Genomic DNA, 17,186 nt, shown 5'->3' with positions numbered 1-17,186 from the left:
CCCTACTTAGTACAATACCACAGCATTGGTTTGCGGACTTGGATACGTGCTTTGCACCGGCTGTTAAACTGGCAAAATATGGTCGCTTGTGCGGTATAAAGAAGACATTCAGCGAGCATTTTCAAAGAATTACTACGGGAATGGATAACCTTGTTTGTATAAAGCTTAGTAAAAATGTCTTTGGCTTTACCAAGGATATTATACTCATATGTGTGTATATCCCACCTAAGCTAAGCCTATAACTATTATCAAACAGTTACTTTCTCCTGTGCACTTGATAAACTTGAGGACTTCCTATTTGAAAATGTTTCTTTCTTTGGTAATTGAGCATTTCTTCTTTGTGGCGATATGAATGCTAGAACAGCAAATGAGAAATATCCTCGTACACAAGAGGCTGATGCCGAGGCTGACGATATTATTGGTTCTCCCTTTATTGATGGGGATCACCATTCTGTTGGCGAGAGGAAATCCAGTGTTGATGTGATAAACGCTTTTGGCCGAAAATTGTTAAATATATGCTACACATATGGATTTTTCATTGTTAATGGAAGAGCACCTGGCAATGATAATGGTGAATTTACTTACATAAGTGCACTAGGAAGTAGCGTAAATGACTATTTTATCTCTTCAACTGAGTTTTTTACATCATAGCTATGCTAAATGTTGGACAGCGTATTGAATCTGACCACCAGCCTGTGGAACTTTTTTGTTACTCCCCTTATTTGTCATCTGATAAGCAACCAGGTATTGTACTTAATGTCATGGAAACGTGCAAGTGGAACAGTGTTCTATCAGACAACTTTATAACCTGCTTGAAGGATAAAGCTAAGACCTTTTTCTATAGTTTAACCGAATACATAGATATTAATATAGATGGTGCTCTTAAGTCATATACTGGATGCAGCCAAATGCATGAAAAGACCTGCAGCTAGATCCCAGATTTTAAGACGCCAACCTTTAAACGACGACTGTAGGTCCGCAAAGCGTGACGCGAGAAAGGCACTTAGGAAATTTAGACTTACACGAAACTACAACGATAGAAAGACTTTTTGTTCTTTGAGAAATAGATATAAAGAATCATGCAGAAAATATAAGAGCAAAAAAAGAGATCTCCGACTTAAAAAATTGAGCACTTTCACCCAAAATTCTAGTAAGTTTTGGTGGGAGATCCGTTCCCTAAACAGTAAAGATAATGTGGCCTGTTCTTTAACAACCGACCTGTGGGTGTCACACTTCCGTTCCGTCTTTTCACATTTCTCTGAAGATTCTGATTGTAACGATGCAGCTAGCTTTCTGGAATCTAAGGCTGTCTCGGAGACCAGAGGTTATACTGAAGTTGATGTCGAAATACTTGATTAAAAAATAACAGAAACCGAAATTGTTGATGCTATAAAAAAATCTCAAAAGCGGAAAATCACCTGGCCCGGGTAAGATTTTAGTTGAGATGCTAAAAGCCTCCCAAGACATAATATTGCCATTTTTACATAAATGTTGTAACTGTGTTTTTAAGACTGGATATTTTCCAAAATCCTGTGCACAGTCTATTATAGTACCTTTACACAAAAAGGGCGACATCATTACAGAGGCATATCTTTGGCGAGTAGTATTAGTAAATTGTTTTTATCTATCCTCAACAAAAGACTAAACATGTGGGCAAATATTAGAGACCAAATCCCTGAAACACAGGCTGGCTTCAGGAAAGGCTATTCCACATCTGATCATATTTTCACATTGTATGCAATTGTGCAAAAGCACTTAATAAGAAGAAAACGTAAATTGTATGAAGCATTTATCGACTTTAGGAAAGCATTTGACTCGGTAAATCGACAAAAATTGTGGTCTTGTTTAAGGCGGGCGGGATTAGACGGGAAAATGTTATTTATGTTACAAGGTATTTATGCCAGCGTAAAGGCTTGTGTGCACAGCAATGTGGGACTCACTGACTATTTTGAGTGCTCACTGGGTGTGAAGCAAGGATGTTTGTTAAGTCCTATTCTATTCTACTTCTTCATTGGCGAATTAGAAAATGAAATAATCCATAAAGGGAAACATGGAGTACAACTATACCCTGATATGTTGGAGATTTTAATGCTACTGTTTGCCGACGACGTGATATTAGTATCGGACACAGTGGTAGGTTTACAGAACCAACTAGACATTTTGGAGAACTACTCGAAAGTATGGAAATTAGATGTCAATCTAGACAAGTCAAATATTGTTGTATTTGGTAGGGGAGGGCATGTCGCTTGTAGCGAAAAATGGTACTATAACGGCATTTCAATGCAAATAGTTCCTGAATACAAATATCTTGGAATACTTTTTAGTTATACATTGAATATGGGTAAAACAGCCGTTGCCCTATTGGAAAAAGCGAAAAAGGCTCTGGTATATTTACTGTCATCACTCTATCCATTAGCGTCAATAACGCCAAAAATGTTTTTTAAACTTTTCGATGCACAGATTCAACCAATGCTTTTGTATGGGGCAGAAATATGGGGTTTCCAGACTTTCGAACCAATTGAAAAAATACATCTGCTAGCATGTAAGAAGTTCCTTAATGTCAATATTACAACATCAAACTACACTGGCCCAAAAAAGAAACGCATAGGTGAAAATCCAATGTTATGAGAGATGATTTATTAACTTAAATTGCACAAAAAGTAATGGAACTTGAGCAATGATAATTCACACGGGTATTAACAAATGTGTGTCAAGACATATACAATCATTCACAGTGGTATTAAGCGTCTCTATTTTCCATGGCATAGTGAGAAAGTCAGTATCTGGTGTGACCACCACGGGCATCAATCACTGCTCTGCATCGCCTGGGCATTGACTGTATAAGACGTCGTATCCGCCTTTGTGGGATTCTTCTCCACTCATCTCGCAACGCATTCACCAACTGTAGACGTGTCTGTGGCTGCGGCTGTCGACGTCGTAACCGTTTACCCAATTGGTCCCATAAATGTTCAATTGGGTTCAAATCCGGCTATTTTGAGGGCCATGGAAGAACTGTAATGTTGTTGTTGGCAAGGAAATCCGTGGTAATGCGTGCTGTGTGCGGTCTTGCATTGTCGTGCTGGAAAATTTCCCTTCTAGCGTCAATTGTAGGAACAACATGACGGTTCAGAATTTCATCCCGGTAGCTTACAGCATTGAGATTCCCTTGCACATGCACCAACTGTGTCCTGCCGTTCATAGATATGCTCCCCCACATCATTACACCTCCACCACCGTGTCTGTTGACCTCACGAACGCACTGTCGAGCATATCTCTCATTTCGACGTCTGTAAACACGCATCCTTCCATCATGTCTGTACAGCAGAAAACGTGACTCATCGCTGAACCAGATCCTCCTCCAATTCAAGAGGTTCCACGCCCGAACGTTCCTGCACCACTGAAGACGTGCACGACGGTGATGGGGATGCAGAACAGGTCCTGCATGAGGTTGCATAGGTCGAATTCCATGCTCTCTTAGGCGATTCCTGATGGTTTGTGGAGAGACTCTACGCAGCCCAGGAACGTGATCAGCGGTATACGTAGCAGTGACGGCCCGATTACGCAGATGAAGCACCCGGATGTAGCGGTCTTGTGCTGGAGTTGTCACCCTTGGTCTCCCACTCCTTGGACGGTCTCTGGTCGAGGTGTGTTGCGTGTATCGTTGCCAGAGACGGGAAATCGTGCTCTGCCTCACATTCAGACGTCTGGCAACTGATGACTGACTTTCCCCAGCTTCCAGACGTCCAATGGCTCTATTTCTGTTTTCTTCATTTAACCTTGGCATTTTTCGCGTCGCATAGAAAGAAATTCGAAGAATGAATCGCAACAGGACCTGTCCCCTTTTATAGCCATCATAATCAAGATTGAGATCCTGCATTTGCACGTGCATAATGCTTTCAGATTTTCCCACGTGCAGATTATACAAAGCGTTTTCAAGGTGCTGTGGTGTGGCGAATAATCACCAGAGGTTGTGTTTGTTTGTCTGTTTTGGTTGTATTGACTATAAAAACACTTAATATTTACATTAATTGTCATTCCATTCCATATTTTCCGAAAAAATCTACTTTAAAAATGAGATTTCAGCTATGCGTTTCTTTTTTGGGTCAGTGTATATGGTGTATGTTGAATGTGGAAGATACCCACCATACATAAATTCTCATCTTCGTTGTATTAACTTTTGGCTCAAAATACTGAAAATGCATGGACAGCGTCTACCCAAAAAGTCTTATAACATGTTACTGTATCTAGATAATATTGGTTAAGTTACGTGGACATCAAATGTAAGACATCTGCTATTTTCGTATGGATTCCGGTATGTGTGGATTTTCCAAGGGGTCGGTAACGAGCGGCTGTTTATGAACGAATTCCGTCAAAGAGCCGTGGATATGTTTCGACACAACTGGATGAATAGACTTAATTTAAGTTCTAGATTTGATGTATATAGATCCTTTAAAACGTTGATAGAATCTGAGACATATTTGACAAACTTTACAAGCAAGAAACTTAGAAATACAATTATTAGATTTAGACTTGGCTTAACAGATATAATGATAAATACTGGCCGTCACAAGTCACTGGCCAAACATCTAAGATTTTGTCCGGTTTGTATGGCGGAAATCGAGGATGAATATCATCTGTTGTTTATATGTGACGCTTATACCGAGTTAAGAAAGGAGTACATTCCACAGAAATACCTGCGTCACCCTACAAGGGAATCACTTATAAGAATTCTATCATCAAAAGACGAATCCGTCCATGTTAAATTAGCTCTGTTTCTCTCTTTCATTGTCGTTAAGGAAGAGTCTCATTTCTCCTGGTAACTAATTTCACAATGCTATGATGCCTTTTACGCTTTGCAATCATGTCAACATGGTGTCTGTCATTATAACACTATGTATACGGGCCAGAGGCCTTATGTACAATAAACCATCTTGATCTTGAATACATCATTGTTCACAATTTCAAAATGTACAAATACTACTAAGTATTTTTGCCCTCTATATAATGCCACATATCAGTCTTGAAGATGGAAACAGAATGTGAGCTAAAATAGGCATTTTACGGTGCTTGAAACAATTACAAACCGTGGCTTACCTCCCTTGCTTTGCTCGTCTTTTTGTCAAGTCTTGCAGCAATACAACGTAACGTGTACTAATGCCGGAGTGAGCGAGTTAGGTGAGCTGACGCCGCTGTAGTGTGCACTTCAACCTATGAAGGTGTGTTGATGCTGATCTTGGCGTTAGGCTCTAACCAACCGTCACTATGGAATGTCCAATAACGCGAATCCACAACCAAGAGACTCAGCTCGGTGACATTCGCCCACTCGAAAAAAGCAATATTAGCGCATCGACTGTATGAAATCTATGCTTAAAGGGGCACTGATGCGGAGTGAATAATGTTTCTCGCCAACGGTCTAGTTACGAAACCAAACTGCAAATTGTTCGGCGCCCGCTCCCTCAACCGTGACGGACAAAGGGACTGGGCTCTTGTCCATATTAGCAGAATTTCTTCGCCTTAACAGTCAGGAGGCCCGATGCCCATCATATGCCATTATTTAAAAATATCCATGATATTCCTTGCCTGATCGTAACAAAATATCCCAGCAGTGTAGTTTTTTTCGGATGCTTGGATGGTATAGTGACTGATCCAATTTGATCCTATTTCTGTGTTTTTAACCTCGATATTAAATCATGTTATGTGAAAATATGATGTCTACAGGCACGTAACAAGCCATTTGTTTCATTCCGAAAGATTGCAAAGCTTTATATTTAGATAGTTTTGGGTATTGGTTCAAGTGTGATAGCAAATATCATACGTAAATTTTGGTAGCTATGGTAGCTACCCTGGTTTATTTTTTATGGAAATAAAAACACACAGCTGATTTATTTGAATTCGTAAACTAAAAACAATGACTTTGCCTTTGGTACAGAAATTTGAAAATCTTCTTACGTGAAACAACCAACTTATTACACCTACACCAAGTATACAGCATATGCCTATGTGTATTCCTTATGTAACGAAATTCCGTTGGTATCCTCAAAACAGTTTCGCCCCATAAGTATTTTCAGGCTGCATGCGACACAGAGATTGCATCTTCCTTGCTGTAGCTCGTGTTTGATGGTGTAAACCTACACATGTTATTTGTCATCATACTCTTGAAGGTCAGTTAATGAATTTATAACAGGTATGATTGGTGGTAACACCACTCAGGTTACTCAACAAAGGTTCCCATTTGGCATGTCTCCTGTCTGGAGTAAATACGCAACATTATAAATTAAGGTCTGTAGTGGCAAATGTATTGTATGTTATATAATATGTGCATGTACGAGATGCAAGAGGGTTTATCAGCTGAGTTAGAAAAACAAACATCGATCGAAGGATTAACCGATAACACACTCATTGATTAATTACTTTTATCTTCTACAGCGGATTTGTCAAAAGGCAGTGTGTGTAGATGTACTAATCTATACTGACTACACCCTGTCGTAAAGTGTGAGTGTAAAAACAACATCGTCCCTTCAAAGAATGAACCACCCTTGCGTTGATTGATTGATTGCTCATTATTGGTTAAATAAATTAGCTAGAATGGCGGACATCATACAATTAGTTGCCAGTAGTGCTATCTTGGATGATCAATGAGAGGTTTATCAGGTTTTCACCAATGTGAAAGACGTTAAAACATGTTTTAATTTTTCGCAAATTAGACTGTTTTAAGACACACAACACAGAGCAGGATTATTTACCAGCTGCAGATGAATGGAATATCGTTCTTTTATGTGGATATTGATGGATACATTCTTGAACAAGGTAGCAGCCTTTCAGCAGAATCTATATGACAGAAAAGCACACTACATCGCGTATGTGTGTGAAACAGGATCCGCATTGGCAATCTATCTGTCTATAATTAAACTCTCAGTTGCGCATACAGACTGCGCGGCAGAGGTCACGAACCAGTCACGAATTCTGGGATATCACCCGGGTACTCACGGGAGAAAAACAATAACAAAAGTCCACGGAAATTGCTCCGCATCAGTGCCCCTTTAAGTACAGGAGGCGCGACAATCTCATCGCTTTTGTGCAAGTAGCTCAAGATGGATACATAGTCTTCCCTTAGTCTCTGATGAAGTAGCCATTCGTAAGCATTGACGTTATCAGACATTACCAATGCGGATACCTTCATGTGAGCGTGTCGAGAGTCTAGGTGTGCACGAGGTTGCGCGCGCATACTCATATAAGATGTGAGTGTGTGTTTGTGTGTGTATGTGTGTGTATGTGTGTGTGTGTGTTTATGTAATCAAAGCAAGAGTCACTGAAATATATTCTAGCTATTGCCAATATTTGTGAAGAATTAGACCCGTCTCCTTTAAATCAAAACCAAAGCCGAGAAACAAAACTTTAATCCTGTTACAGCATACCATTTCATATCTACAAACACAGTTGTGTCGAAATTGAAGGATCTATATAATAACTTCCAGCTATCCAAAGTTCAACGCAACCGGAAACATATGAATGAAGAATGAATAATATGATGACACAAATATTTTTTTCAGTTGTCTCCCTCCTGGGAGGTGTTACAGTGAAACTTGTTTACGCGTCATTGACTGATATAATTAAAGTATTTTTCATGACGGTAAGACAAGTGACTGTATGTACCTATTCCACGTTCCCGAGGTTCGTTTAAAGGGGCGCTATATAGCTGGAATATTGCTGAGTGCGGCATAAACCTAAATTCACTCACGTTTCAAGGCGTCAACAGTGGCAGTTTTACCGGAGTTGCTCTACATGACGATCAGCTGATGCCCCACTCACGATATAATGAATACAATACTGAAAGAAATTCCGGACATATACTTTGGGTAGTGGAAATATCAACATCAAAACAAACAGCTATCTATTCTCAACCACGGTACACCGAGCAGCAGTTGGAGTACACAGTAAAAATGCCATTTAGAAACTAGTCAGATATAATATATGTTTATCTTATGTTTCCCATCACACTTTCTCAAAAAGTACAGATTCAGATCTCTTAGGGGATTGCGTCCCGGAAGGTATTCAAACACACACTGTCTGAGAAGGTGCCTACCACGTTCAAGGATAACAGACATCCGCAACTGCTCGGCTGGACATCGCTTGTCTGAAACAGACAAACAAAAGCCGATGCTCCTTGGAATCCTATGTAAAGGCAAACCAGACTACTTTTGCATGGTCACTGTGCAATGTCATCATTGTCATATGCCGCTTTGCTCAATGGTTGTTTGATCATAAGTTAAGTCATTACCTAATTAAAAGAGTATCATCATGGCAAGTTTACACGATCCCAACTTTGTAACGTTTCGATTAAAATTGCATGCTTAGAAACCTGACAGCGTGTAGTTAAGTAGATTTTTACATCGTTAAAATTCGTAACCTGTGTTACTGCGAAAAAAGCGTGATGTCGCTAAATCCGAAATGCCTTTGCCACGTTTCTCGTATAATCTGAAGACAACGAAATGAGACAAAACCTGTGTAGAATGCCGGTGATAAGATGCATGTCCACAACACAGTACGTGACACGCTGACAACAATGTTTGGGCGGACACATGGTTTCAGACCCCCCCTCAGAACTGTCCCCCTCCTACCCCTTCCTACTCTTCACGACGTGTATATCAGCTCAGGTGTCAGCATGTCATCACCTTCGCTTGTTTTCAGGAACATTTGCATTTTATAGCCAATTAAAGGAAACACGGGTCAAACATGTCGGACACTATTTTCCACACAACTGTTACATGTGCTAGTCCGCTTGGGAAGGTAGGTCGTAATTTTCGTCAGTATCATGTTTGTTCCATCTTTCTTGTTGATGGTTTCTCAACTCCAAGAATTGATCGGCACACGTTGGTCACATGAATGGTACGGTGACGTCATCGACGTTGACGTAGCTCTAATCATCTGCACTTTATCCTGATAAGGTTACTTTGTCTGGCATGCATGAAACCTTGTCGAAGGCTGTTTAAATTGACTGGCTGTAGCACTGACATGTCCTGATGTTTCTCATTTTGAAACCAAAAGTGAACACATGCGGCAAAAATGGACATACAGCCAAGATGTTTTATATGCTTTGTTTTTTCTGGTCAACATTAATGGTTTGTATATCACAAAGAATAGCCTATAAAAGACTTAGTGTCTGAAACAATATTTGTTCAGTTTGTCGCTGTGGAATTGATTCATGACCTGGATCATGGCATCAGCAGAACATTTTGTGCGAAATATTTAGTCACACGTTCGTCCACGACAAATCACCTACGAGGACATTCGGAGAAATATGAGTAGTTTTCATCTAGTTTTCACAGTTCTAAATCTTTTTTGTTTGTGGAAATGATTTGATGCCAAGGGTTTATTCGCCTTTAATTGTAACTCTACGTTCCTGCAAGTTACAAACGTCACACATAATCAAGTGATATACACCCTTGACCACCTGAGTTTATGTTTCCATTTTCTTCACTCAAGGTTTTGTGACGTTTATGAAGGCAGATATTCTGACGAGTTCCGATGGAAGCCCTCTAGCACAAACATGCATTCCATCTAGATCAGTTTGGGAGAATTATGGACAAGCTTTCATAAAGATGACATGTGTCAGATGTACCTGAGTTAGCAACTGGAAATCCCTGCCTTACGAAATGTCAGCACTAACATCGTCATTTGTTGGTCGTGTTATTTTCCATTGTTTTAGGCACTTAGAACTATCTGTGTGGTTACGGTGTTCATTGAGTGAGTTGTATTTAAACCTGCATGGGATATAATTTCTTTTACCAACCGGCTTAGCTACCATTATTACAAAATGCCCGGGCATTGTTGCTAAAAGGTTTGAACAAACCCTCAATAAAATCTAAATATGAAGATTTGCAACAAATGGGGCTTAAACGAGAGAAAAAACCCAACTAGTTTAGTACGTGTTCACCGGCGAACCAGTCTAGAGTTGGAAGGAAGCATGAGCGGATACTGGTCTGCTCTGGTGAACTCACTGGCATGGGAAGGAAACTGTCCGTGGTCGGGGCGAAGCGGGATTCAATAAAACCATCGTAAGTTGACTTCGCTGACGTCACATAAAGGTCTTTGTAGTTGATAACAGGAACCAACCGATCACCTATTATTAGTAATCATGATGATTCAATATATATATGCAAAGGGTTGTTTCGAAGTAAGAGGAGATGTCTTGCTCTGACCTGAGAGCGTTTCCCGAAATGCAATGATCGTCTTTTCCCTGCATGTTTCCCACCTCAATGAGATGTTTAGATAAGAGTGTCCAACGTGGGTAGAATCTGATTTGTAAGTAGAACTAGAACGGGATTTCCTAATATGAATAGGTACGTTGTTTTACCCAGAAATACATAGGAAATCCTGCTATATTTGGGTAGAATAGAGCGTGTTTCCTGGTGTGTGGGCTATCCAACAGCTCAGCTGTTTCTAGTAACGTTCCAATGTGTGCTCATCGCCATTACAATAATGTGATAAGTTTCACTAATTTTACCAATTATATTAAAAGCACGGGCGATAACTATAGCCGTTGCCAGTGGATATGTTCGCTTGTCACACTGAAAAACAGGTGTATTTGTGCCGATCAGGGATGGTAATTTAATTATGAAATTTCCACAGAGCGGAAGTGTGACCTTGAAGAAAAATAAACTGTCCCTTTTAGTGCCACAAAACGAGTCCATGTCACGCACGCAGGTTGTAAAACGTGGCTGCGAAGTCCTTTGTGACGTCATTCCCGCAACAGATTTATGCCTCGCTGTCTGTTAATGAGGTACAAGTGACAGTGGTGCTGTTGAGGAACTGTGAGAGGCAGTAGGTCATTGTAAACTAAGCACACTTAATCTCTATGTCTCGACACGCTCAATCACTGAACTGTGACGGTAATGTTCGGAGGAATTTCTAGACTGTTCAATGACATATGTAGTATTTGACAACCACTAGCTGAGTATAGAAAGACTTTATGGATAACAACCTCTTTATTCGTGAGAGCGACGTTCCGTTCAGAAACGTCTGTAGTGAAACGTCGTTCTCGCGAACAAAACAACTTTTTAACCTTAAAGTCTGTCCTATATTGTACTTCCCAACTTCTGAAGAGAGGTTAACCACTAGTTGAATGCACGCACAATTGACTTGCAACTGTGTTTTCGTATTTAATATGAGAGAATAACTTTCACAGGGAAGTTGAAATGTTGTGTCATTCAATACCTATCTATATCGTCACAAATTAAAAGAAAAAAAATACCAGTTGAAATACCATATTGTGTGTGTGACGATTGTTTCATTCAACACGAAAATACATAACTATTTGTCAAAATACAATTAGTCTTGCATGATCTGTACTTACATATTGGAATTACTTCAATTTCATTCTTTGGGACCATCTCGTTTTGACGTCTTAGAAAACCTGAATTGTATCACCTTTGCTGTTGCTTGAACATACATAACTCAACTACTGAAGAGGTACAATGACCAACAGAACAATGGATACTGTCTGTTCTTTATTGCCATGAACGTTTGTTTAATTTAGGTAGTTATAGAACAAAATGTATGCAGTTTCTCCTTTTTTATGCAAAACATGTACAACGATGAGAAAATGCAGGAAAAGAACACACACAAAAATATGTTTGCACTTTTTTATGTTTCAAATACACCTGTTAATATCGTTGGCGTTTTCTTGTTGCTGTTACCACATTCTTCTATACAGACTGTGTGAGATGTGTGTCCTGACTGTAGCACGGTACATAGTTTACTCTTGTTATGAACACACGGTGTCAGATCTCCTTCTTACTGATCCATTCAGATACCTTTCGTCGGTTTAATGCCAAATGCACCCAGTGGGTTCTACGACTTGCTCTATTGAGTGAATGATTGAGTTTAACGTCGCCTTTAGCAATATAACAACAATATCACAGTGGAGGACACCAGAGTGGGCTTAACATATTGTTTCCATGTGGGGAATCGAGCCCGAGTCATCAGTGCTATCTGTATTGTGTATATTGTTTACACGTTTTGCACGTCAGTCTGGAAATGATGCAGTGAGTCAAAATACTGACGCCCTCTCACTATCTTCTTTCTCCGGTTGAGGAGTTAGAATATAAGTAACCCTTCCACAACACGCTTCTTGGAGAAGAAGAGATCCTTATTCATCAACTTTTAAAAGTCATAAAAAACACCACCTGCCTTAAAATACCCACTTCCTGTGTTTAATAATGCTAAAAAAGCTTATACTGCTTCACTAATACTTCACGATCTTACAGATTACTAAATCAGATATGTACCCCTACAGCTGTTCGTTGGAACATGAACGCTAGAAGCAGGTGTAAAAGTCTTTCAGCTATTGTTCTTCCCTGAGATTAGTCATTGTAAAGGTATTATTGGACAGGATAATTTTTGCATTTGCAACATGTTTTGTTGTATTCTGATTGATATAGGGTGTCTAAATATCATCTCGCCATGATTAGTTTGCTGTCACAATCTTTACGGAAAGCAGACATATGTTGCTAAATTTAAAACGAGTAAAGCCAAAACCATGTTATATATGCTTATCCGAAATTCGATGATTGATAGGTCTTTGCTTCTCACGTTGACCTGACAGGCAGATTAATTCATGTGTTTAGACTTGTCTTTTTCCATGGACTCATCGCATCAAAAGTGAATAGGGAAGTGAGTGAATATTGTTTTTGTACTCCGCAGTTAGCAATATCCATCAATATCACAGCGGGGCTCACAAGAAGGGCTTTCCACACTGTACTCATATCAGACCCTTGTCTTCAGCGAGCCGAATGAATACGTTATGCGCTCGGCTAACACTTTTGCATAAAGTAAAATATTCGCTCAGTGGAAAAGGCTTGAATAAATGCAGATGTTTACTCCGTTCCGAAAATCGTATTTCATATCCGAGCATAAATTCAGCCAACGATCGAGTACTGTCCTCGGATATACCAGACTGATGCGATTGTGAAGGGCAACTGTATCTACAGCCTTCACTCCTTCACAAACTCAAATTTTCTTTGATTCCATATGTAAAACCGTAAAGTACGTTGCGTTGGTCTGTAAACAATAAACTATTGTCAGTTGTCGTGTTTGATTCACGATAAGGCTGAAATATTGCTGATGCGGCGAAAAATTTTAACTCACTCACTCAAACTACATAGAAAATCACCCGAACAGGGACGATGGTACAACGAATGAGACAAGAGTTACCAATCATAATTTTACTTCCGGCAACATATGTTCCTGATACTAATTGGGTGAAATGCGATGTGTCAGCGCGAAACAAAGTGGCAACAGGGATGAGACAGACAGAGAATGGCACCCACACCTTTACTGGACAGGTACCCTGAAACAAAGTACAGTGACGTTAACAATATGGAAGTCCATGTGTCAATCTCTAATAAGTGAGTGAGTCAGTGTGGTTTTACGCCGCTGTTAGCAACATTCCAGCTATACCACGGTGGGGAACCCCATGAATGGACTACACACATTGAACACATGTGTGGAATCGAACCCAGGTCTTCGGCGTGACGAGCAGACGCTTTAACCATCATACTATTCCACCGCACCTAGTCTCCAATAAACATGTACGACCTATCTGTTTTGTTTCTAAGTAATATAACACGTTCTAGAAAATACTGGAAAATAATGATTCATGTTTTGCATGCCTAAATATTTTGAAGACAGATGGTTTCGATGTTGTGAAGAAAACTGTGTTGGGAAACAAAATATTGTATAACTTTTCCTTTCAGAAAAGAATCATGTAATGTGCCTCCTGTGTAGTCCTGAAGTTGGTGATCCGACAACTGACCCCGTGCTGTGATATGTTAGTTATTAGTTAAGCATGAGAGTGAGTCGTTTTTCATAACAAGTGCCATCTATTTATCTCAGGTTAAATTTGCTCAAGAGAAGGCAACATCTGATATTTCGAAAACAAGTGTTAGATAAAAGGGACAAAAGCAAATCTATAATCTTAAGAATCTTACTACAAGTCACCATTATACGATTCAACAATCATTATATAACATTGCAACATTTATGGGCTTCCATAAAGGCCCCAAATATTTATCAAGGTTCATTAAGAGAAAGTATTCACATTGGGCGAGTCTGAGTGAACATTGTTTTACACCATTTTTAGCAATGTCCCAGCATTATCACGGTCGGAGACTCCAGGAATGGGTGTCACACATTGTACCCATATGAGGAATCGAACCATGTGACGAACGGTCTCGCTAACCATTAAGCTACCCAACTGCCCCTATTCTCACTCGTCATAGCATATCAAATCGCTTTCTTTAACTCACGTTTCTTCCTTCACATGAAAGAGATAGAAGGTCCGTCATCTCGATGAAAGTGACGTCGATGGGAAATAGTCCGCATAACCAGATGAACGTTCGGTATTTGACAGAACCTGCTGGCCGTCGTGTGGAGACATCTGTCTGTCTTTTGAAACATCGAAATTGTATTTCGTGGGTTCTGTATTCACCGTATTTTGTGACATTTCCTGTCCATCCCCAGAATCACCCTGGTCACTGTCCACGTAACGAGGAGCCGGTTCATAGAATTCAGGTGCCTCCGTGATCTTTTGATGTGCAGCTGTGGAGTCTGGTTGTCCGTTCCAAGTGGCACTGTCCAAGCCTCTGTTAAAATCAGATACACCTGCCTTGCTTCCCTCAGATGTCGACATCACTTGACCTGCGCTACTGCTTGCCTGAACTCCAGAGAAAGTTGAGTGCAGATCAGCTGTGAATGATGGCATTTCATTCGCCACTGACGTCAACAAAGAAGACGATTTAACATTGCGAGGATCAGCTTCGGTGCTTGTCAGCGGCGTACCCAAATGCGTGTCTCCTACATTCATGTCCGTTAGTTGCTGGGAAGAGTATGCATCAGTGGGAATAGGGATAGATGGCAGTGAATTAGTTGTTGCACTTGACGGCTGATTTGGATCCCACTCAACTCCACCAACGTCGTGTTGGGAGTTGAAAGACGTTGTAGTTGTTCCGGCTGAGCTACTCTGATGAGATGTTCCAGAAGAAAATCCTCCTGTATTGACATTCATCTTTAGTCCAAATGTTTTGGTAGGTTCGCCCTGACCTGTTTGTGACCCCATGAGGTGACCACTCATTCCTTGCGGCAACATCTGTATCCCTGAAAGTTTCATAGTTTGCCTTTGGTGAGAGTGTCCTTGAAGGGACATTTTTGACTTAGTATGGCCAGTACCGGTCATACTTATAAAACCAGATTCATCTGGAGACAAACGCGTGGCAGTGACCTGTGGTGCATTTAAGAGTGGATCTACAATACTTTCCGAAATCACTGCTTTTGTTGAGCGCCCTGTACGTAGCGTTCCTTCTTGGTTCTTGAAAGAATGTTGTGTGTTCTGTCCCTGTACTCCCATTGCAACATCAAACACCATGTTGTTTGAATTATCAAGAGGTTTTGTAGCCACATTCTGCATTTTGATATCATTGACAGCATCGTGTGTTTGTGCGTCTTGCTGACTTGATTCTGCTAGAGGTGGATTGTGCACATCGATGGCAGGTGATGCTACAGTGTCAGGAGGAAGTTGATTGGGCTGTGATTGGGTCAAGGTTTTAACCGCTGTGGTTCCAGTGCCTGAGGTTGAACCTTGGGATGAGGCACTACTAGAGGAAGATGTGTATGGAACAGGACTGTCTAACGTTTGCGACAACTCATTCTGTAAATATGCATCTGAAATAAATATATAATTATATCACGACAAAATAACATATCGTAACGGGTTTTTTTTTTAAACTAGATAGTCACTTTTTGCTTTTTCCATAGGGTTGAAACGGGGTGAAACGTACTGATTTGGGGTGTCAGCATGATCTATATAGTTTAACAGTGTAAAGATGTGTAGACTGAAGATGGTTAATCTCTCAGGAAGAACTTCGTATATATCAGAGACGTAATGAAACATTCATGGAAGTATCCGAGAACTGCTGATTTTGTAGTCTTCTCTTGCAATACAAGCAGACATGGCATGCCAAATGTGGTCCACTGCAACCGGAGATGCGCATTTGTGTCCCCAAGCTAACCATGTCTGAAATATGTGACTGTCCCTGACGTATTTCTTTAAATATATTTTATTCACATTAATCCTTGTCTTTAGTTTGCATATGAAGTTTGGAAGATTCAGATATATGAGGATGTGTCAAAAATCTACCTTCTGCCTTCAACTTACACCTGGCAATCGCGTTTTATGTGAAAATATCCATCATAAATAAACTCACTGGTTCTTAGTGGTGCGTACCGTTATGACATATCGTTTATGCTTTAAGAACGTAGAGTATAAGAACGGGGCTTCACAAATTAGATATTGACAATGTTCTTATTGTGTTCATGTTTGGCACTGGCAAACAGTGGGTAATAAGAAATGGTTTATTTTGTATGTTATAGTTATTTACAGTTAACAGTACAAGGTTAAACGATCCCAGAGCGTATCAAATGCATTTTGATAACTGGAAAAGTAGGGTTTATTCAAATAGTAAATTGAAGTATCAAGTTACTTTTGTCAAGGTTTGAGATGCTATTAGAATGAAATAGCTGCTAAAGGATCACTCACTAATGAATACTGTGCGCATAGTTTATAAACCCACAAATGTGAAAGAAAGTATCAAATAACGATGTACAAATATAATCGTTTCCTGTGCAGTTACCTTCTTTTTTATGAAGGAAAGTGAATGAGATTAGTTTCATGCCGCTATTAGCAATATTCCAACAATATCACGGCGGGTTCACCAGTAATGGACTTCACACGTTATACCTGTCTGTGGAACCGTTCTCCGACGTGACGAGCGAAAACAAGTAATAAAGTAGTGATTGTGTAAGACCATCAAGCAGCAATAATTAAATTTTCATTGTGTTCATTAAAATTCTGGCAATCTGATTGGTTAACTGGGAACATTTCTTTTGATTTCATTTCCCAATGAATCTAAAAAGCTAAGCAACGCCCACCGAACCGGACTACTTTCGGACCTGAGGAATGTCGGCGAGGCGAGGGAATTCCCTTGCACTCAGGTACCCTAATGAACTTTGGATAAACATTGAAGTAATACATTGGGGTTAACATAAACAAACAACTCAAAATTATCCGTGAACGTTAATAACGTTGTAACGCCTCGACAAGAGCATGCGCACGATGGAACATCAGTTTATGG

At 40.0% G+C, this 17,186-nt stretch overlaps 2 protein-coding genes across 4 annotated transcripts in view; one reads left to right on the top strand and one right to left on the bottom strand.

Moving 5' to 3' along the window:
* The first annotated feature begins 8,624 nt into the window (after positions 1–8,624).
* Positions 8,625–17,186, top strand: part of LOC137256808 (uncharacterized) — an 80,950-nt gene continuing 72,388 nt past the window's right edge. Inside the window, exon 1 of the mRNA XM_067794569.1 lies at positions 8,625–8,787. Coding sequence (XP_067650670.1) covers positions 8,734–8,787 — 54 coding nt within the window. The 5' untranslated portion in view covers positions 8,625–8,733. The remainder of the gene's footprint in view (positions 8,788–17,186) is intronic.
* The window catches only part of LOC137256703 (serine-rich adhesin for platelets-like), a 31,636-nt gene continuing 27,658 nt past the window's right edge, over positions 13,209–17,186 (bottom strand). For all 3 annotated transcript variants that reach the window (XM_067794562.1, XM_067794561.1, XM_067794563.1), the window contains exons 7-8: positions 14,307–15,717; positions 13,209–13,348 (exon numbers count right to left, since the gene is read on the bottom strand). In XM_067794562.1, the coding sequence (XP_067650663.1) occupies positions 14,342–15,717 (1,376 nt within the window). In that variant the 3' untranslated portion in view covers positions 13,209–13,348; positions 14,307–14,341. The remainder of the gene's footprint in view (positions 13,349–14,306; positions 15,718–17,186) is intronic.

The sequence above is a fragment of the Haliotis asinina genome, chromosome 1 (genome assembly GCF_037392515.1).
Source record: "Haliotis asinina isolate JCU_RB_2024 chromosome 1, JCU_Hal_asi_v2, whole genome shotgun sequence".
Classification (NCBI taxonomy): Eukaryota; Metazoa; Mollusca; class Gastropoda; order Lepetellida; family Haliotidae; genus Haliotis; species Haliotis asinina.
Note: the sequence above shows the minus strand (reverse complement) of the source record. Positions and strands in the feature narration are given on the sequence as shown.